The 20,994-nt window shown below is 44.4% G+C and overlaps 4 protein-coding genes across 9 annotated transcripts; 3 read left to right on the forward strand and 1 right to left on the reverse strand.

The window, feature by feature from the left end:
* The first annotated feature begins 396 nt into the window (after window positions 1-396).
* On the forward strand, window positions 397-2,095 carry LOC108658346 (G protein-coupled receptor Mth2). Its single transcript, XM_089260520.1, has 3 exons — window positions 397-1,042; window positions 1,183-1,795; window positions 1,855-2,095. The coding sequence occupies exons 1-3, from the start codon at window positions 397-399 to the stop codon at window positions 2,078-2,080; spliced, it is 1,485 nt and encodes a 494-aa protein (XP_089116646.1). The 3' UTR covers window positions 2,081-2,095.
* A 549-nt stretch (window positions 2,096-2,644) lies between these two features.
* Window positions 2,645-5,809, forward strand: mthl9 (methuselah-like 9). 2 transcript variants are annotated; one of them, XM_018100657.3, is made up of 8 exons: window positions 2,645-2,864; window positions 3,511-4,249; window positions 4,318-4,509; window positions 4,574-4,807; window positions 4,947-5,103; window positions 5,162-5,365; window positions 5,424-5,503; window positions 5,583-5,809. In XM_018100657.3, the coding sequence occupies exons 2-8, from the start codon at window positions 3,607-3,609 to the stop codon at window positions 5,615-5,617; spliced, it is 1,545 nt and encodes a 514-aa protein (XP_017956146.1). In that variant the 5' UTR covers window positions 2,645-2,864; window positions 3,511-3,606; the 3' UTR covers window positions 5,618-5,809. The 2 variants fall into 2 exon arrangements, with proteins under 2 accessions (XP_017956146.1, XP_089115668.1); XM_089259542.1 differs by having other exon boundaries at window positions 2,647-2,762.
* A 1,331-nt stretch (window positions 5,810-7,140) lies between these two features.
* On the forward strand, window positions 7,141-9,853 carry mthl8 (methuselah-like 8). The gene is made up of 6 exons (XM_030389385.2): window positions 7,141-7,920; window positions 7,982-8,138; window positions 8,636-8,827; window positions 8,897-9,115; window positions 9,184-9,547; window positions 9,611-9,853. The coding sequence occupies exons 1-6, from the start codon at window positions 7,402-7,404 to the stop codon at window positions 9,654-9,656; spliced, it is 1,497 nt and encodes a 498-aa protein (XP_030245245.1). The 5' UTR covers window positions 7,141-7,401; the 3' UTR covers window positions 9,657-9,853.
* Window positions 9,854-14,811: 4,958 nt separating this feature from the next.
* LOC115564735 (myeloblastin) lies at window positions 14,812-16,147 on the reverse strand. 5 transcript variants are annotated; one of them, XM_089260139.1, is made up of 4 exons: window positions 15,974-16,147; window positions 15,702-15,873; window positions 15,371-15,632; window positions 14,812-15,301 (listed from the first exon to the last, which is right to left on the reverse strand). In XM_089260139.1, exons 1-4 carry the CDS (start codon window positions 16,038-16,040, stop codon window positions 14,846-14,848), a joined length of 957 nt encoding a protein of 318 aa, XP_089116265.1. In that variant the 5' UTR covers window positions 16,041-16,147; the 3' UTR covers window positions 14,812-14,845. The 5 variants fall into 5 exon arrangements, with proteins under 5 accessions (XP_089116265.1, XP_089116267.1, XP_089116269.1 ...); XM_089260141.1 differs by having other exon boundaries at window positions 15,702-15,887; window positions 15,974-16,131; XM_089260143.1 differs by having other exon boundaries at window positions 15,984-16,128.
* Between the last annotated feature and the right edge of the window lie 4,847 nt (window positions 16,148-20,994).

A 20,994-nucleotide genomic window follows, 5' to 3' on the forward strand; every position in this document is an offset into this window, starting at 1 on the left:
CACTATTTGTTTCTTTCTCTTGTTGCTGTAGTTGTCCCCAAAAGCTGACATTGCACAGGTTCTCAGGCCGAAGGACAACCTGTTGAGGACATGGCGCGATGTTGTCAGCTGACGTCAACGTTTATTAGGAAGAATAAATAAAAACGAGTGATTACAGAATGGAAGTGAATTAAGTAATCGGAGGTAACGCTGCCTTCAGTTAAGGGCTCACCATTAAGGTGCTGCCTATATATGGACTCAGTTTGTTGACTACAAGCGTTTAGAAGAGTCTCGAGCTTGAAGTGAATCGTTGACGACGTGTAGAGGATAATTCATATGTAATCAAAGTAAATAAACTATTATTCATTTTGATATATTTATTTTCCTTTGGCTAAGGTGTCTTTCACTTGTTGCAGAATGAAGCAGCATCGGGGATCCATGGCAAGGGGTATACAACTGCTCGTGGGACTGCGCCTGCTGCTGGGTAGTCCGTTAGGGGCGCATGCTAAGGGCCCGTGCAGCTTCTTAGACACTGTCAATGTGACTGGCTACCCCTCGTTCCCGAACGGCAGCTACAACTACGAGGGCGTGATAATACCCAGCCACTACGTGGGCACCTTCGACCACATCTACACAAGTCTGGTGGATCACGTTGCTGTAGCGCCACATGAACGTGGCTGCATCTGCAAACTGAGGCCCTGCCTCAACATTTGTTGTCCGAAGGATCAGATCAACGAGAACAATCTCTGCACTCAGGATATCAGCACAGTGCTAAGGCTGTCAAGTCCCATGATCAATGTAACGCTGAGCAACGGATCGGTTCAGAGCGTGAATATCTACGAACAGTTCGTGGCGAAGAGCTTCAGGCCCTGCACCGTTATGTTCTTGCTAGCGCCGGAATTTCAACTCTACGAGAACGGGACGCTTTTGAGTGGCTTCAAACACTTTGACAGAAACGATTTTTGCTTGATGCTCAACGATTCCCACGAACTCAAGTTCATAGTGAGCCCAATCAATTGCGACATCTCCAACGGAGATGCAATGCAATCCATCGCTAAGCTTGGTAGGTTGCATATATATTATAATTACATAATTAATTATTTATATACATATAATAATATTATTACACTACCCTAAGATCTAAGATTATTTATTTTGAAAAACGCTTATCAAGTTTCTTTAATATTCTGCCCATCTTTTCAGCTATGCTCTTCTCCATTCCCTTCTTGTTGCTGACCATAGCCGTATATCTCTTGATTCCCGAGCTTCGTAATCAGCATGGAAAGTCGTTGGTCTGCTATCTGGTGGGCCTGAGCGTCGGCTACTCGATGCTGTGCTGCCTGCATGTTGTTGACGTAGATCCGCTGGGATTGTCCTGCAAGGTGTTTGGCTACACAACCTACTTCTTCTTCATGTCCGCCTTCTTCTGGCTGAACGTGATCAGCTTCGACCTGTGGCACAATTTCCGTGGCACGCGCGGGGTCAATCGGTTCCAGGAGAAGAAACGCTTTCTGCTCTACTCGCTCTACTCATGGGGCCTGGCTCTAATCTTTCTCATCTTCACGGTGGTGGCGCAGGAGTATACCGAGTGGCCCTACTACCTGAAGCCGGGAATTGGCGGAGGGCAGTTCTGCTGGCTGGACATGACCAACTGGTCGGCGATGTTCTACTTCTTCGGACCTATCATGGCCATCATCGTGGCCAATACGGTGATGTTTGTGATGACGGCCATCAAGATTCATAGCGTGCAGCGCGAGATGGCGAGGATCATAGCCCGTGAGGATAGCACCAGGAATCTGCGCACCGAAAAGGACAAGTAAGTGAAAGTCTCCATCTATAATTAATAGGGTCATATAAATGGATTTTACTTTCCAGATTCGGCTTGTTTTTGCGGCTCTTTCTTATTATGGGCATCACTTGGGGCTTCGGGATTCTGTACTATTTTGTGAACAACAACGAGATTCTGGGGAAGGTTTTTTACCTCTGCGATTTGTGCAATGGCATGCAGGGCTTTCTCATCTTCATGTTGCTCGTGGTGAAGCCGAAGGTCAAGCAGTTAATTAAAGCAAGGTACAGTCCATCTGAAATGACGATACAATAATTAATATAAAATATGAGCCTGTGAGTTAATAATTGGATTTAAATATAGCTGGTTATGGTTCACTTGGGATTCATTACTAAGGTAAATGCAATATAAATGGCAAGTTTGAAACCATTAAAAAGCCTTAAAAATATAACTTTAAAAGAAAATCTATATAAGCATCCAAATGTTTCAATTGCTGTAATCATACTCCCGCTGTTAGACAAGACAAACACCGCATTACCAATCTGTTCCCTCTGTTAAGTCTGTTAGCAAAGACAAGCACCCGCTGTTCACTGCGGCCGCTCTTGTTTTATCTCATCTGTATCCAGTGTAAAGTTATGCTAGACAAAGACAACAAGCGAGAAGCTCCGAACTTTAACATAAAAGCTCTCTTCACTGCGCACACAACTTAAACTTTAGCCGAAGCCAGCTGCTGTTGCTCTTATTGTTGTTGTTGTTGTTAAAAAATCAAAATGAATTTTGAATGAAGTTCGCGTCCGACTGAGATTCCAATTCCAATTCCGATTCCGCAAAGTAAACACATACGAAATCGAATTCCTCTCGGCCCTCATTTTTGGATTGCGACTGCGACTGCGACTGCGACTGCGACTGCGACTGCGACTGTGGCTGTGGCCTGGGGTCTGCCTTTGCTGACTGACTGGCTAATCAGTTAGTCTGTTTTTTATTCTTGGCCGGCATGGTGCGTTGATGTCTCTGCGCCGCGGTTTGCCGGTTTCGTTTAACGAGAAATTCAACAATAACAACAACAACAACAGCTAGAGCAACGACAACGCATCACAAAGTTCGTCTCCCTCTCCCTCTCTCTGTCTCTCTCTTTCTTTCTTACTATTCATCGTTCTCGCTTGCGCGCCATATAATTATTGTCGTTGTTGTCGCAATCATATAGCCGTTTTTAGACGTCGCTGTCAGCGTCGCGACGTCAACGTCCGCGTCAGCGTCGGTGTCAGCGTTCTCACCGTCAGTTTTGATTGTTGTACTATTGTGTGCCTGTGTGTGTGTGTGTGTGCGTGCGTTTAAAATCCAACCAAGACAAATATTTCGTATGGATACGATCGCCTTTATTTATTTATTTAATTCTTGCGTTGCGCTGTTACCGACACCGACGCCGACGTCGACGCTGACGCCGACGTCGCTATCACTGCCAAAGCTGTAGCCGCTGTGACGTCACGCGCACAGCATAACGTTTTGAGCCACAAACAAATACCACACCTAAGGCCAAAAGCAAGTACAGTGAGCACTCTGTTAACGGACAGATGTGTGCGTGAGCATCTTTGTATTCGATTTCCAATTGGAATTATTTTCTGATTACTTGACGTAACGTAAAAATCAAAGAGCGGGAATTTCGAAAGAAATTATTTATATTTGAAATATATATATGGATGTTTATTGATATAAATATAAAACATAATCTATTTGCGTCTTGGCAGCAATAGAAGTGTTCGTCTGGGCGGGTGCTTACCGTAACAACTGAGCTTTATGATCGCATAGTGTTTAATTGCCGAATTAGCGCCAGTTCAAGAAAAATGTGGGTGGTGCTCGTGTGGTTCATCCTCATTAGCACAAGATCAACAACACCAGCAGCCGCCTCTGCCTCCCCGCACGGCAAATTCCCCTGCGCCTACGCCGACACCGTTAACATCACGGACGGGCTGCGGCTCAAGGATGGCTCCTACTCGTACGCAGGTGTCCTGATACCACCCGAGCTGATGGCCGAGTACAGCTTCAAGGTGATCGACGGCGTGGAGTTTCGGGCGGATAAGCACTTGCGCGGCTGCGTCTGCCAGCTGAAGCCCTGCATCACGTTCTGCTGTCCGCCGGACTTGGTCTTCAATGCCGAGAGCTGGAACTGCACAAAGCCCAAGCAGGAGCGTCTGATCAGCCACGTCGAACTGACCTACGCCAATCTCAGCGTGGCGCAGGTGAAGATCAGCGAGCACTTTGTGGTGCGCACCGAGCTGGGCTGCCGCAACAAGTTTGTGGACAAGAAGCACGACACCTTCTGGCAGTGGGATCTGCATGAGAACGGCTCGCTCCTGCGGGACGGACGGCTCTGGAGCACGGACGAGTACTGCTTTACGCCGCTGGAGCACAAAGAGGCCTGGGAGCTAACGCCACTCAACTGCGAGCGCTTCCAGCGGGGCTACAGAGTCTGGATCTATGCCATCTGTGAGTCAGGCCCACCTGCCCCATGACTCTCACATGTGCGCTAATGCCCCCTCCTACTCTCTCCGCAGGCAGCATCATTGCGATCCTCATCAACATCTTCGTGCTCTCCCTGCTCAGCTCCATCAACGAGGCTCGGCGCTCGCACTACGGCCAGCTGATCATCTACTACCTGCTCTCGGCTACTGGGGGCTACTGCCTGCTCGTCTATCTAACGCTCAAGAATCCCATGAACCTGTCCCACGAGGCGTGCCGCAATATAGGTTCGATATGCCAGAGCCCTCTCCCTTATATAGATCGAGCTCATATCGCTTCGCTCCTTCACAGGTTTCTTGGCCTACTTCTGCATCCTGTTGTCCTTTGTCTACTTGGCCCTCTGCAGCCTCGACTTTCTGCTAAAGTTCCGCCTGAAGGCTATCAAGAGCTGGGTGCGCACCTTGTGCTATTTCATCGCCATCGGCTGTGCGGCAGCTCTGCGCTTCCTGGTCTCCTTTGCGCAGGACTCGGACTTGCCCAAGCACTTTAAGCCAGGCATTGGCGAGGACTACTGCTGGTTCGATGGTGAGTGGGATTAATTGGATACATAAGACATATATATATATATATACATATGTATTATAAGGTTCAGTAATTAACTTGCTCTGCCATACATCCATATACGAATTCTCTATATCTAATCCATATGCATCTCCCTTTACAGTTCGCCTCTGGGGCATTCTGATCTACTACTACGTGCCCATTGTGCTGCTGCTGGTCTTCAGCATCGGCTGCTGTGTCAAGGCATACTTTTCGATATTCGACCTGCCTGCAGACACGCAATACATCTTGGGCACCCAGCTGCGCATCATGAAGACTCAGTAAGTAATCCCTAACCGAGAATCTATTACTATATCTGACTCTTCGCCCCCGCCTTAGTTTCTACGCCTTCTCTGCGTATCTGGTGGGCGTGTCGTCGGTGTGGGTGCGCGAGATGATCGTCTATATATTGGCGCGAATGAGGGAGCACTTCTTCATCATCGACTTCTGGAGCGGCATCTGCATCTTGGTACTGGCCATAGCGGGATTTATTCTGCTGCTGGGCAAGAATATGCACGTGAAGACCTGGTGGTCCATCAATGTGTAAGACCTGAGCTAACCCCACACTGTCAGCCCCATTAATAAGTTCTACTCCACACAGCGAGTCGAGTCAAACGGATCTGAGCATAATAAACGCGCGAGTTTACAAATTCGATGAGAAGGGCGATCTCAAGTCTCCAGGTGAGTGGCAGCCACCTATCCCTGTCTATGGGCACATTGATTGATCTAGCTCTATCTCTATATCTATCTCTATCCACAGACTCACCTTATAGACCGACGGTGACATCACTCTAACTGCCTCAGCTCTGCTCAACTCGTGATTCATCCGGTCATTGAATCATTCTGAATGATAGCAATAATATTCGCATTAAGCACTTTTAAGACTTGTTATACTACGGCATATATTTTTATATGTATATACACATGCCTCCAATACGCATCTGGGCAGCACAGTTACAGTTAATGATTAAAGTTTTTATTCTGGAATTTATTGTATTTTTACACAGCGCCAACCCCAGCAGTAAGTTATCATCAGGTCTTTATCACTTGTAATATTAATAACACTGTCGTTACCCCTTATAATTATTATACATTAATTTATTATTTATAATAGTATTATTTAATATTATTGTTATTATTATTATTGCCTATCATTGTCCATTTGTCATTATCATTGTCATTACCCTAGACAATCTCCCTACAATTATCATTCGCATAGCTATCATTTGAGTTCCATTATCATTAATACTACAACTCGTATATTGTATTTCATCCGATTCCTTTGCCTACACCACTCCGAAGCCTAAGCGCTTACGAATACCACTCAAACAATTCCCATTAATGTCAAAACGCAAATGATAAATCAATGCCTGTGGACAGTTTCAGTCAGTCAGCCATCCATCAAGGTAAGCACATATGGAACGTGTGCAGATATTATTACGTCAAGCTCTTCGCTGTCGATGGATTGCTGCTGTAATTAACTTATTTTCGTTTGGCATTTACCCAAACTCAGACCCGAATCCTATAATAGTTCCTCCTTGGTAATACGTTTCCTGCTATACGTTTAGTACACTAAACATTTATGGAGCAGTAATGAAACGTATCCGCATAAAGGATTCGCCAACCCATGAATAATTTGTTTGCACAGTTTTCCGATGGCAAACAGGTGACCAGCCCCCTAAAACTATTCGTAGGGCCACGTATAAAGCGAGTAAAAACAATTATAATGACTGCCCGTAGCCAAATGGATCCGGCTCGTGCTCGTGTTCGTGTTCGTGTTCGCTAGTCAAGTTGCACGCAACAAATGCCCTCTTTATGACGCCATTAAGTGCTGTCCGTCTCGGTCTCTGTCCAATTGACGACCTCACAACGATGCGGTCTATGTCTAGTAGCTAAAGAGGCCTCTGAATGAATTGCAAATACCCTGCTAAATGGGGAACTGATAATAGAGAGAAAGCAGAGACGATGTGGATAGATTCAGGAATGGGTTAAAAATGGATTCCAATATGACTCAGGATAACGTCAGGAAGTTAGGATTCACACATGACTCACAGGGCGAAGCTTAAGAATGGATGGAATTATGCATAGCTTAAAGAATAAGCCGAAGGAGAGTTTGGGGAATGGATGTTAGTAATGTCCTCAAAGGACCTCAATGAAAAGTCTATACCCATGCGCTACCTGTTGTAGAGTAGTTCCAGTTCCTCTCGTGTGTTTCTCAGTTTCAGTGTGCTCGTTGGTTGTTGTAAACAAATCGCAGTCGTCAAAGACAACAACAACAACAACGAGAGCCGCCACATGTTTGTGGATAAATGCGAATGAAATTGTTTCGATTCCATTTTTGATTTCGATTCGATTCAGCTGTTGGGGGCGCAGCGAGCGCAGTTCGCGTTGAGCCAGTGCCAGGTGCGGATGAACCGCTTCCGCCGGACAGTTGCCAGAGCAGAGAGCCGTAGCGAGACATCATTAGAGAGCGATTGCGGCCTTTGTTTGGATTTCTATTTTGGAAACGCTTTTGATTATTTGGTAAACTGCAATCGGACATTAAGGTAAACAGCGAATGGATTCGATTTGACGCCGCGATGAGAACTCACTTGACCGCGGCGCAGCTCGTAATCGTTGGCTGCCTCTTGGCCATGACTCAGGGCATCCACGAGGAGGCGCGCCATCCGTGCGCCTTCATCGACACGATCAACATCACGGGCAGCTACAACATGGGCAGCTCCCTCAACAACTCCTACGTCCACAACTGGACCGTGATACCACGCGAGCTGGTCACGGCCTACGACTTCGTCATCGAGAACGGCATCCGCGTGCCCGCCAAGCGCCACTTGCGCGCCTGCATCTGCAAGCTGCGTCCCTGCGTGCGCTTCTGCTGTCCGGCCGGACAGTTCTACGACCTGGCTGAACGCAGCTGCTTGGCGGCGCAGGAGCAGCTGCCTCGGCCGCCAGGCCACAGCCACATGGCTGTCCACCTGCAGAACGGCTCGCAGCTGGACATTGAGCTGCGCTCCCTGTTCAGCGTGTACGAGGAGACCCCCTGCGATCATATGAAGGCCTACACCAAGGATAACACATACCTCAGCTGGACACTGCACGAGGTGAGTTCCTAGGCAATCGCAATAAATGCTAATCATAACCCACGTTCTCTGCCCTACACAGAACGGTTCGATCATCCATCGGGATCATCTGTTCAGCAAGCATTACTGCTTCAGCCCCCTGCTCATAGGCAACAGCAGCTGGAGCTGGCAGCCCCTGGCCTGTGCCCCAGAGAAGCTCCACTTTGTGCTGGGCGTCAGGGAGTGGACCTATGCTGTATGTAAGTTCGATCGAAACACTAAACAATGGATTTCAGTTTGCTTTCATCTTGCTTTTCCACTGAGCTCCCATATTGTATATCAACTGTCTATTATAGTTTCTATCTAATTGTTAATTGGCTCGCCCCACGCGCATTATGGAAAATGTGCCAGCATGTGCCCCGAAAGTAAACACAGTTTGCCTATTGAAACGATCAATGCGGGATTTTCATGGATCAGTTCCATTAGCAGAGATCATCAAGTACTGAATTTATTATGAGCATTAAGAGTTGAAAGCAATGAATCAATGAGAACAATTGAATAGAAATCTTGATAAATTCCTTAGCATAGTCATAGCAGAGCCATAGAGAGAGAGAGAGAGAGAGTAGTAGCACATTTAACCTCTTGATAAGCTGTTTCTGCTTCATATTGCTGTTCCCTGAGTTCACTGAGTATACCAAGCCAGCAGCCCATTTGTCTATACTCACATCTTCCCCCTCACACCTCTTCTCATCTGCAGGCCTGCTGATCTGCATTATATCGATGTTCATAGTGCTGATCGTTCACCTGCTCTGCTCGGATATGCGCAACAGCTTCTACGGCGTGGCGATCAAGTCGTATACGACGTGTGTTATCTTTGGCTACGCGCTGCTGGCTCACCTGACACTCCACGATCCCGCAAATCTGTCAACGGCCGCCTGTCGCATCATACGTGAGTGTGGCGAATGCAAATATATGTAGATGGATTGACAGATTGACTAACTGATTGATCGTTCTTCAGCCAGCCTCGCGCTGCTCTTCCTCGTGCTGTCCTTCTACATACTGAGCTTTATCGCCTTCAAGCTCTACGTCAGCTTCAATGGAGTTGTCTTCACGAAGCCCATGTTCTGGCTGATCTTTGGGCCGATCGTGCTTATAGCCGTGGCCTGGTCGGTGTTCGTGGGCTTCAGCTACCACGGCTCGAGGCTGGTCTTTGGCGGCGACACCTGTTGGTTCGATCGTGAGTTACAATCCTACAAAGGGCACAGCTCCTGCTCATGTCTACACTATATGGCTGTCTCTTTCTAGCGCGCAACTGGAGCATTATGATTTACTTCTTTGCGCCGGTCTTCGTTGCCTGCGCCATCAGCTGCTTCTTCTACGTACTCACACTGATTCGCATCAGCGACGAGCCGGATATTGATGCGGAGAAGAGCTTTGAGTCCCTGGAGAAGAATCGCCTGAAGTCGTTCTGGAAGTTCTTCACCTACACGGCGCTCACCTGGTTCGTCTGCGTCTGCTCGTTTGCCTTCAACCACTACCGCGAGGAGCGTTCGCACTTGAACTACGCCGTTTGCCTCAGCACAGCTTTCCACGGCTTCGCGGCGCTCTACGCGCTGATTGGCAAGAATCAGCAAATACAGAACTTCCTGCGGCGCATCGAGGAGAATAAGTGAGTGGGATAGAGATATATATGTAGTTCTATATATTATTTGTTTATCCTAATATGTTCCAGCGACGAAGACACCTGTGAGAACTCTGTGCCCATGAGCTTATATTGAATAGAAAGAAAATTGTCTTCCCAGTTCGGCTGCCTCTTTGGCACAGTTGTGCAAGCACTGTGCGCGGCTAGTCGTGACATGAACCGTTTAGCTCACAGTTCTAAGCCATGCCACTCACCCTATACGAAGCTTTCATTTCGTATTTCATTTTTGTTGCAGTCTTTGAATTTAATAACGGCAAATGGTTGTATTTTACTCAACTTCTATTTATTTATTGTCTTATTTAATTCATATTTAATCATGATTTTTTATTTTTGTTCTTTATCCTCAAATGTTACAACAAACAAAAGATCCATTTGTTTAATAATTAAAGAGCTAACTGAACCATTTTATTTAAAAAAATCGCTTTCAAATTTGTATAAAAATAAATATATTTATTTAGAGCTGTTTAAAATACGTAACATAAAATAATGTTAAATAATACGGAAAATTTGTGCATCATTCTTTCAGTTTATCCTTAAGTTAGAGAGAGACTGAGGGGTATCCTATAGATTAAGTATACGCATGTAAGTAGTCTATCAAATAATCAGCTACATTTGTTTATAGATAACTTCTTATTTATTGCATAGGCAAATAAGCAAATTTGGAGACTAATTCATGGCTGGCGTGTTTTATATAGCTAAACATTCAACAGATTTCAACAGGATATCAGAATCAGTGCAGTTGAATTAACCGAGCTTAAAGTGTTTGAACGGCCCCCAAACAGTCCTCGGTCCCAGCCTACACTCCAGAGCTCCCGCTTGGCAAACACAAACACAAATACAAATATAAAATTTGTAGCCTGGCTCATTCGCAACTCAACTCGGAGTTTAGCATCCCGAGCAAACCCCAAAAAGTATACAACAATACATAACGTAATTTACACAACAAAAGCAAACTGCCCGTGGGCCAGAGCAACTAGCTCGAGAGCAGCCCCCTCCAGCCCCTGGCGCACTCCAGCATTCGCTCACTCTTTAAAGGGAGTTGCAGGCATTGCTGTTGTTGCTGGCTCGTGGACCATGGCCGAGCCTCTCCTGTCTCTCTCGCTCACTCGCTCTCTTGCTCCCTTTGGACTGGCATATAATAAGTGCACGCCGATTTTGTTTGACATCAGAGGTCAATGGCCGCGCGTGAGAGCAGGATAAGGATAGATAGATAGAGGCAGAGAGCGGAAGAGCGGGAGAGCGGGAGAGAGAGAGCGCGAACACCGCAAGGGAATGCCACGCACAGCCCTGTCTGCTGCCACATGCAGCCTGCATTGAGCTGCAGCAGCAGTAACAACAGCAGCAACAACGCCAACGGCAGAGGCAGAGGCAGAGGCACCAGCAGCAGCAGCAGCAGCAGCAGCAGCATCCAATCAGCCGCCCACTGTCGCTCCGTTTGGCTGTCAAGCGCAAGGAATCAAGTGGAAAGTGAAACGTGAGCGCAACAGAACTCAACTTCCCAGCAGAAGCTGCCTTTCCTCTGCCCTACGCTGCACTCCCTCTTCTCAATCCCTCTCTCCCTTTCACTCACTCTCTCAGCTTTGGTGCTCTTTTGATGTGGCCTCGCCCTCGGCCGCGCCATCTAACCAACAGACCCGCTACCTGCTACCCGCTACCCGCTAACCGTTAACCGCTTCCCGTTTCGCATGTCATCTCGGAGAGCTTCGGCTCCTGCGCTTTTCGGCTGGGCATACAGCAGCAGCGGCGCTCGTGCTTGTGCCAGCTGCGCTGTATACACACACACACACGCACACACAGCGATACACACACAAGCTGCACACGCTTGGATCGATAAAACGTAGTAAAAATTCGTAGTATTGGAAGCTGGAAAAGGCGGCGCTGCATCCAAGCCAAATGGTAGCGGCATTTTGCGTTCACTGACGTGCGCACTGGAAATTCGTGCGAGGTAGGACATGTTTGGCGCGTTTTTCAAAGAGCACACACACACACACATCTCTCGATATATGCATTAGTGTGTATGTGTGTGTGTGTGTTTATGCTGTTTTACAGTTTGAAAGGCAGGCACAGGAGCAGCAGCAGCAGCAGAAACTCATAGACACTGCACATGCCTGTGTGTATATTGTGTGTGTTTGTGTGTGTGTGCGCTTTAATATTGGCATTGCTATTGCTGGCCGCAGTGTTAAGACCGCGCCCCGTTTAGTGGGAGCACCTGCACTAGCAGCTCCAACCTCCTTTCCTCACACCCTCTCGCTCTCCCTCTCCCTGCCCCACTCGCTCCTCTCTCTCACGCTATAACCCTCGCTCGAGCAGGACATGAAAATTAATTACTAAATGACTTTATGCTTTTTAATGGCTTGGCTCGCAGTTAAAGGATATTAGACAAGCCATTAAGATGGGCTGGCTAACTCGCTTGCCTCGCTCTAGCCTCCGCTGCCACGCCCGCATTTCGCCTCGATTGGAGTTTGCAGCTTGGTTTGATTGGAAATTTTTAATTCTATTTTTCCCCCATCGGGTTTTTGCTTTCTGCTGTCGGTTTGTCAACAGAGAATTGAAATGGCATTGAATGGCTCGAATTCCCGAGGGAAAGAGAGACAGAGAGAGAGAGAGAGAGAGAGAGAGAGAGAGAGAGAGAGTAAGAACTAATAATTAAAGTGGCGTTCAATTACAGTTAGTTTAACGGCGCTGCATTAACATTGACTTTTAGTTCAGACTGCTAATGCTTGTGATTAAGCTATGACTAAGATTTGAGCATCTGTAAATAGCCTAGGATATCTGACTCGAATGGAGCTCAGCTTTACGCGTTTACTCTGTGTGGTGGTGCATCAAGTTTTATCTTCCGATTGCTTAGTCAAAGAGCATCTTTAATCTATCTCTAGTTTTATTCCTTCTCATTATTTCCGTATCTCTATTTTTCTATTCACAAATCGGGTTTCCCATTGAAGAGCCGTCTTCCTGTCAACCCATCAATTACAAATCGTAACGTAAGTTTGGGAACAAAAAATACAAACAATAAAAAATATATTTGGAATAGCTGATAATGTAGTCAAAGTCGTAGTTCCGCTCGATTTAACATCGTGGGAAGCAGCAGTCAGTCCATCAGTCCGCTTGGTAAGCCAAGTCGATTCTCCGTTCTCAGTTGTCAGTTCTCCGCTCTCGGCTGCCCATTGTCAACTGTCCCCATTTCCGGTCACATCTATGGCTAATGACTTGTTTAGCACCGGCGAAGCGGGCGAAGTCTTCAGTTGGCTGGCTGATTGAAATGCTACGCACGCAGGTCAAATCAAATGCCATAAATAACTTATAATTAAACATTTCGAAAAATTTACAACTCGAATAATTTATGTTGCCCGAATGCTCAGCGAGCAATTGACTGGAATTCTATATAACTAAAAACAGAAACAGCGAGCGCTTTAATAATCTATGAATTGAGACAGAAAGAGCAAGAGGAAGGGGAAGTGGGACGCGAGACGCGAGACGTGGCAGGTGGAACATGGAACGTGGGACATGAGACGTGGACTCGAAGCGAAATTAAACAGCAAATGTGTTAAGGTACAAGAGTGTGCGTGCGTGTGTGTGTGTGTTTGATAATAAGTCAAATAACAACAAAAGCCAAGGGGGCCTCTCTGTGGAGTGGTTAGCCCCCAAGGGCGGGGGGGCAAGCCGCTGAGGCAATCATAAATTCATTCATGAAAACGAACTTGTAACGTTTCTTCTTCTGCTTCTTCTTTGAAATGTTTACTAAAAACAAAAAGCGATAATAGCTGCACGATCCACAGCACATAATCAGTTTCTATGACTTCTACTCCAAAAACACTTTAACAATAAGCTCAACTTGGAGTTACCCTGGATTGCATTGCATTGCTGTCTAATTTGAATTTCATAAACTCAGTCTGAGAGAGAGAGAAGTATTCATATATCCGTTTCATATCTGTGTGCAACACAAGTCCAAGCTCTATTACAGCACTATACCCCATATGGGATCCCAGATTTATAGGGTATTCAAAGACTTTTCACTTTTACACTTGTCTTCTTCAATGGCTTTCGGCTTTGACTTCGGGTTTTCGCTTTGTTTTTTTTTTTTTTGTCTTTATGTTTTGGGGGCTTAGGCTTTGGGGCACACGCGTGTGCTCCCATTTCTCACCTTCAATGACACCTTACAGCAATAATCATGAAAATTATATATGACTTTGGTTTTCTTTGCTCACAATTTCTTTTATAAAGCATATTTCAAGAGAGGAGTTTTTTCAATTTATTTGTTGTGCTCGTTGTTTGTTTGTTTGTGTGCTTTGACTCTTGAGATTTATATCGTGCCTTGGCTAAATGTTGCGCTTGTTCAAGACAAGGCGTCATCTCTAGCTGTCGCACCAGTTGCCTATTTTGCTCCACATTCGGCTCTTGCGAATGTCGTCGAAGAGATGCTCTAACTGTGGCTAGATTGTCGAATGAGCTGAGACGTCTTCTACTACAACTAATCCTCGTTTACATTTCACCTATCAGTAGATCTCATTTCATCTGTCATGATGACTCCATCATCGAGTTTCATCACTGATCATCCATCAAATGTCATTTAAATAAACTCTACGTCTACCTGCGAGCATGAGTGATCAATGCTGTCTTAAATTGCTAGGCACTACATTAGTCTTTATACTAATGCCTACTCCTGCACACGTTTATATCATACTTAACACATACTAAACTATCCACCATACATTTTTGACAAATTGTAATGATCAGCGATCCTCTGTCATTAGGTTTCATCTCTGCTCATCTCTCAAATGATCTGTTAGTGGATCTGATCAGCTCTGATCATCAGCCAATCTTTTTCCCACAGAGTCTTGGCTCACTTTATGGGTGGCTTGTTCAATGGTTCAGCTGATGGATCGCCCATGTACGTTACGGATTGATTGTAGGGCAAACGCGGTTGCCTCTAAAGCGCTCGGCTGTCGGTTTATGGGCAACGCACGTGTAAATACTTAACACCATTTTTCAGTTGCCGTTGCTTTTCGTTTGTCTTGTTTCCTCTCTATTTTTGTGGGGAATTTCGTATCTCTGTTTTGTTGCTGGCTTTCGTTTGGCTTTCTATGATAATGCTCCGTAATCGCTTTAACTGTCGAAATTATGCGAGCAATTAAAATTACAGCAATGCCACAAAATATGAGCCAACGATCGGTCGTGGGGGCCACTCGATTAGTGAAGATGCAGATGAAGATGAAGATCATTTTAAGCACGAGTTTCATAATATATACAAAATATTTTAATGTAAAACTACAAGTTAAAATCGAAATCGAATGTAGGAATCGTAAATATCACATGAATGCTGATGACCGAAAGAACTATCCACTGGTTACAGATGGGCCGAAGTTGCCCTGATCTTAACTTATTGCGTATCGATCTTCGCTTAGCTGTTGTCGATGTTGTTGGTGCTACTGTTGGCGGAGATCCTTTGAAGTAGAGGTAAACGCTGGCCCTTATCCACTTGGCGTACACATTTATAGCTGTATTGAAGGTAATGCCGCGCGTGGGTAATATAAAGCAGGTGATTCCCGATAGCTTATCGTCGCACACCACGGGTGCACCCAAATCGCCCGTGTTGACGCCGACAGTGGAGACCTCTGTTTTGCTGCACATATAGCCAGGCGCGTCAATTGTCAGGATACAGAATTTTCTGTCCATGGTCGACACCCATATCGCTTGCATAGTGTCTGCACGTTTTTGCACACCCTAACAGAAGAAGACAATCGATTAGTCTTGTTATCGATGCATAGTAGATCAATTTTTTCATTTGCTTACGTCAGAAAGTCGAGTCCAGCTGGATATTAGACATTTGGTCCTCTTGGGCACCTCATGCAAATTGAGGGGTGCATATTGAATGGCTCCCGCAATGGGCTCTATATCGTTGTATGTGAAAACCACGGCAATATCATATGGCGGCTGCAGCATCTTATACAGTGGATGCCAACGCCAAAACGAGACACTCAGCATCTTCGTTGTTGGACTACGGATTCTAAGGTTGGAGCTTCCCAACACAACCACAACATCTTCGTGCTTTTTACTGCAACAAATATACAAATAATATCGGGGTAACCGCCAAGAGCTTCGCTTAGCCAGAAGCTCTACTCACTTGAATACACAATGAGCCGCTGCGAGCAGCACCCGGTTCTTGATGGGAATAGCCATGCAAAACATGCCACTGCCCAGTTCCTCGACCTCCTTAGAGTAATACCTCAGTGTGCCAATATAAGGAACTTCATGAATGCTGACCTCGAACCCTTGTCCATACTCAGCATTGTCGTCTTTAAGGAATAAACTAATGCTATGACACTAGATTCCATTTTCTTATATGTATGTCAGTCTGGACACATATACTTTTGTATTCTCATCGCTATCACTTACCCATACTCACCGATGTAAAGAGGCACAGTAAGAAGACAGGCGTGATTAAAGTCACAGACATTACCATAATATTGGCTTGTGGAATTTCACCGGAACTGGAAATTTTGAAGAATTAAAATACTTTAACCATAAATTAAGCCCAATGACTTGTAACGATTGGGTTACTAAACTCAATTCAATTTTAAAAGTAAAATCATGACAAATAAGACTAACGAAATGACAGACAGACGGACATCAAGAGAGAGAGGGAGTGAGGGAGATATAGAAATATAGGGAGGAAAGAGAAAGAGAGAGGTCTAGAGAGGGTGCGATATGAAATGTAAAGAATAGGGAGATAGATAAAGAGACAGAATTATTAAATAGAGCATTAAATAAATTGATATAGATCTTTTATTAACATGATATTTTCTTTTTGTATTTTCTAGGTGAGTATTCCTTTCATTTGAGCGAGAAAGCAAAGCAAGTGCAAGTTGCAGTATTCTTCAGAATTGTCAGAGGTAAGTCGTACCGCATTAACATAAAAGAGTCTATTCCGCTCACCTGCTGTTCATTGTATACTAAAATATCTCTTATATTTTCAGACTAAAGCGCTTCTTCAGCATCATCCTCGATGGGAGGAGATATACACAAGAAAAGCAAATATGTCGCAGGATAGCATTAAGTTGCCCGAACAGGATATAGCTTAAGAGATATATGTATAAATAAATGTAAACAATGCATTTCATATAATCTAAGATCTGTATTGTGTATGAATGTAAATGATAAATATAATATAATTTAAGACATATATGTATTTATGTGTAAAACAAATATAAACGATAAGCATGTTAAAAACTTAAGAGATAATATGTATAAGTGTATAAATAAACGTAGATTTAAATCAGCCAAAACTGTACATATAATAGAATTTAAGACATATATGTATGTATTTATGTTTAAAAAATATTTTAAAAAAACATGTTAACATTGAATAAATATATACACAAAAAAAAAAAAAAAAAAAAAAACATGTTAATAACTTAAAAAATATTTATAAGTTTATTAGTAAATGTAGATTTAAATCAGCAAAAACTGTAAAAATTTAAATGCAATAAATAATAAATATAATATAATTTAAGACATATGTACATGTATTTATGTGTAAAACAAATATAAACGATAAACATGTTAATAATATAAGAAATATTTATAAGTGTATAAATAAATGTAGACTTAAATCAGCAAAAACTGTAAAAATTTAAATGCAATAAATATTATTGGTCATTAAATATAAAAACTGTTTTCTTATTTAAATGGGTTCTTCACTGGGGATCAACATTCAAAAATCAACGGTTGAAAATATGCGCCATATGCCATATAGTTGCATAACTTAGGGATGCTGTTATTGCGGCCGTTGGGCCCAAAATTTGAACGGTTAGCTTCCAAAAGTACCAGGCGAACAGAAATGAGTAGCACAATGAGAGAGAGAAAATTTTTATTTTTTAGCAGAACAATGTTATTGTAACAGTCTGGTAACAGTGCACTGTTAATGGCAATGTTAACAAAAATTTTGCGCCCTACTTCTGACTTCTGTGCGCCTGGTACTTTACGAAAATAACTATGGAAACTCTGGAAGTACCAGGCGAACAGGAATGACTAGTAGGGTGAAAAATGATCGCTAACAGCATATTAGCAGTGCACTGTTAGCGCGGTTTTGTTATTCTGTTAAATAGCAGAATGACGGCAGCACACTGTTAATGTACTTTTAACAAAAATTTTACACCCTACTTCTGACTTCTGTGCGCCTGGTACTTCACGAAAATGACTATGGAAACTCTGGAAGTACCAGGCGAGCAGGAATGACTAGTAGGGTGAAAAATGATCGCTAACAGCATATTAGCAGTGCACTGTTAGCGCGGTTTTGTTATTCTGTTAAATAGCAGAATGACGGCAGCACACTGTTAATGTACTTTTAGCAAAAATTTTACACCCTACTTCTGACTTCTGTGCGCCTGGTACTTCACGAAAATGACTATGGAAACTCTGGAAGTACCAGGCGAACAGGAATGACTAGTAGGGTGAAAAATGATCGCTAACAACATATTAGCAGTGCACTGTTAGCGCGGTTTTGTTATTCTGTTAAATAGCAGAATGACGGCAGCACACTGTTAATGTACTTTTATCGATGATTTTACACCCTACTTCTGACTTCTGTGCACCTGGTACTTTACGAAAATAACTATGGAAACTCTGCAAGTACCAGGCGAGCAGGAGTGAGTAGTAGGGTGAAAAATGATCGCTAACAGCATATTAGCAGTGCACTGTTAGTGCGGTTTTGTTATTCTGTTAAATAGCAGAATGACGGCAGCACACTGTTAATGTACTTTTAGCAAAAATTTTACACCCTACTTCTGACTTCTGTGCGCCTGGTACTTCACGAAAATGACTATGGAAACTCTGGAAGTACCAGGCGAACAGGAATGACTAGTAGGGTGAAAAATGATCGCTAACAACATATTAGCAGTGCACTGTTAGCGCGGTTTTGTTATTCTGTTAAATAGCAGAATGACGGCAGCACACTGTTAATGTACTTTTATCGATGATTTTACACCCTACTTCTGACTTCTGTGCACCTGGTACTTTACGAAAATAACTATGGAAACTCTGCAAGTACCAGGCGAGCAGGAGTGAGTAGTAGGGTGAAAAATGATCGCTAACAGCATATTAGCAGTGCACTGTTAGCGCGGTTTTGTTATTCTGTTAAATAGCAGAATGACGGCAGCACACTGTTAATGTACTTTTATCGATGATTTTACACCCTACTTCTGACTTCTGTGCGCCTGGTACTTCACGAAAATGACTCTGTAAATTCGAGAAGTACCAGGCGAGCAGGAGTGAGTTGTAGGGTGAAAAATGGATGTTAACAGTGTATTATTGTAGCACTGTTGGTTTACTGTTGTTTAATATAGTAAACAATGTTTACTAACAGTGCATTACAATGCATGAATTACATTGCTCATTAAAATTTAATTTGATCTACTTAGAGCTCCCTACTGCTTATTTCCGTTCTCCTGTTACTTTACCAAAATATTCGGTAAAATTTGTCTCTGAGCAACGGCCTATAGGGTATTTCGAGGTCTCTCAGTACGCTCATCGGTAGCTCTCGCTTTTTTCTCTTGTTTGCTTGTGTGGCATGGGTTCAATTGGCGATGCCGAACTTTTTGTTCAGCACAGAGCAAAGAGGTAAGTTTTTGTTGTTGTCATTGTCATTGTTGTTGCTGCGGATCCATTAAGCCAAATGATGTGCAGCCTCCCGGCCAAATGAAGCCTTGCGCAACAATGTTGCAAATCGGCGACGTCGAGTCGCAGCCTCTGTTGCGGCTGCTGCAGGGATCGTCCCATATGCAATGCATTAATGAAGTGATTTGCACTTTTTTCCCAGTCTTCCGTCTGACTTTGCTTGAGCTCCTTTTGACCACCAGCAACAACGGCGCAGCTAAAAGACAAGCTTAAGCCACCAAGCGATTCCGGGAACAATCCCATCATGTGCCAGCCGAGGTAGGTGAGATTTATGACAGCCGTTGTGGATCGTGTCAGTGTCAGTGTAAGCAGCAACAACGAGAGCACTTGAGCGCGCCCAAGATCTCTGAATGCTATAGAGCATAAAGAAGAACGCGAGCCGAGCTGAGAAGAGAGAGTGCCTTGGCTAATTGTACGCTGAACGCCAGGCGTTGCGAACAGATCTTAATAAAGGATTCACTGTTACATTTCAAATCGAACAGCTAAAGAAAAAGATTATTGATAAAGAGAACTTAGCAGACTTTGGGTCAGCTAATCGATCATAGCTAAAATATGACCATAATATACATTGCAACATACTTTACGTAGAAATCTAATCTATTCCCTTAATTGTTTTAGCTCCTACGTATGTTTATCTGCTTGATCTGGGCTAACGATCGTGATCAATTGATACGAAGAGAAGGCATTGTTCTGGCTGCTGCCGCTGCTGCTGCTGCTAGCACACGATCTCACGATAGCTTCGAACGCCTTCTTGGATCTGGTCCTGTCATCACCAGCAGCAGCAGAGCAGCAGCAGCAGCAGCAGCAGCAGCAGCAGCAGTGGCAGCAGACCGAAACCACATTTTGCGCATAATTCACATTTTCATTTGGCATGCCCGTTGCCTAATGCCCCCCCTGCCTGCCCCCATCTGGCTGTGGCGCATCTTTTAGTGATCTTTTAGAGTCTGGGCAAGAAATGGACATTGACCGTCTGCAAGGCGAGTCAATGATCTTCAAACGTGTCAACATTAAAAATAGCAACCAAATGCGCCCAGTGCCAGTCGAAAGGCCGCCTGCTCCCCCTCCCCCTCCCCCTGCCCTTCTCTGCTTTAGCAGTCGCAGTCGCAGTCGCAGTCTGTGCCCCAGCCAGTGAGATATGTAGACGTGCAGACGTTTGCGAAATGCCAAACTGAGGAGAGACCAAAGACACAGTCCCCAAAGCACCAACAGCAACAACAGCAACAACAACAACACACACAGACATAGCAACAACAACAACAAAAACAACAACAGGATGTTTGGCGGCGCTATCAACGAAATTCCAGCATTTGATCGCGAGCACCTCGAGAGGATCGCAGACGAAAATGCAAAAAGAATCAAAATCATATACATATACATATATATAGATATATGTATGTATATGTATATATGTACACACATGTTGTTGGGCTGACAAAGCCATTAATTACTGATTGCCGATATTCTCGACGCTCAATGAAATTTGCAGACGCGATCAAGAGGGGCACAAAAATGAGCGAGAGCGAGCGAGGAGGCAGATGGAGGGGAGCCTCTTTGATGGCGCTAAGCGAAGCAGAAAACCGCAAGCAGTTAGCTCCACTGCAAACATACAAATGCACACACATACATGAATCTGAGTGTGTTGCCTCTCGCCCCTCGCCCCTCGCTCTCTCATGGCGTCCACACTTGCGCGCATCTGAATGACCGTTATGACTTCCGCTCGAGATGAGCTCAGCGAGGCGCGC

This window comes from Drosophila navojoa, chromosome 4, assembly GCF_054131105.1.
Source record: "Drosophila navojoa isolate 15081-1374.11 chromosome 4, UAZ_NAV_1.0, whole genome shotgun sequence".
Lineage (NCBI taxonomy): Eukaryota > Metazoa > Arthropoda > Insecta > Diptera > Drosophilidae > Drosophila > Drosophila navojoa.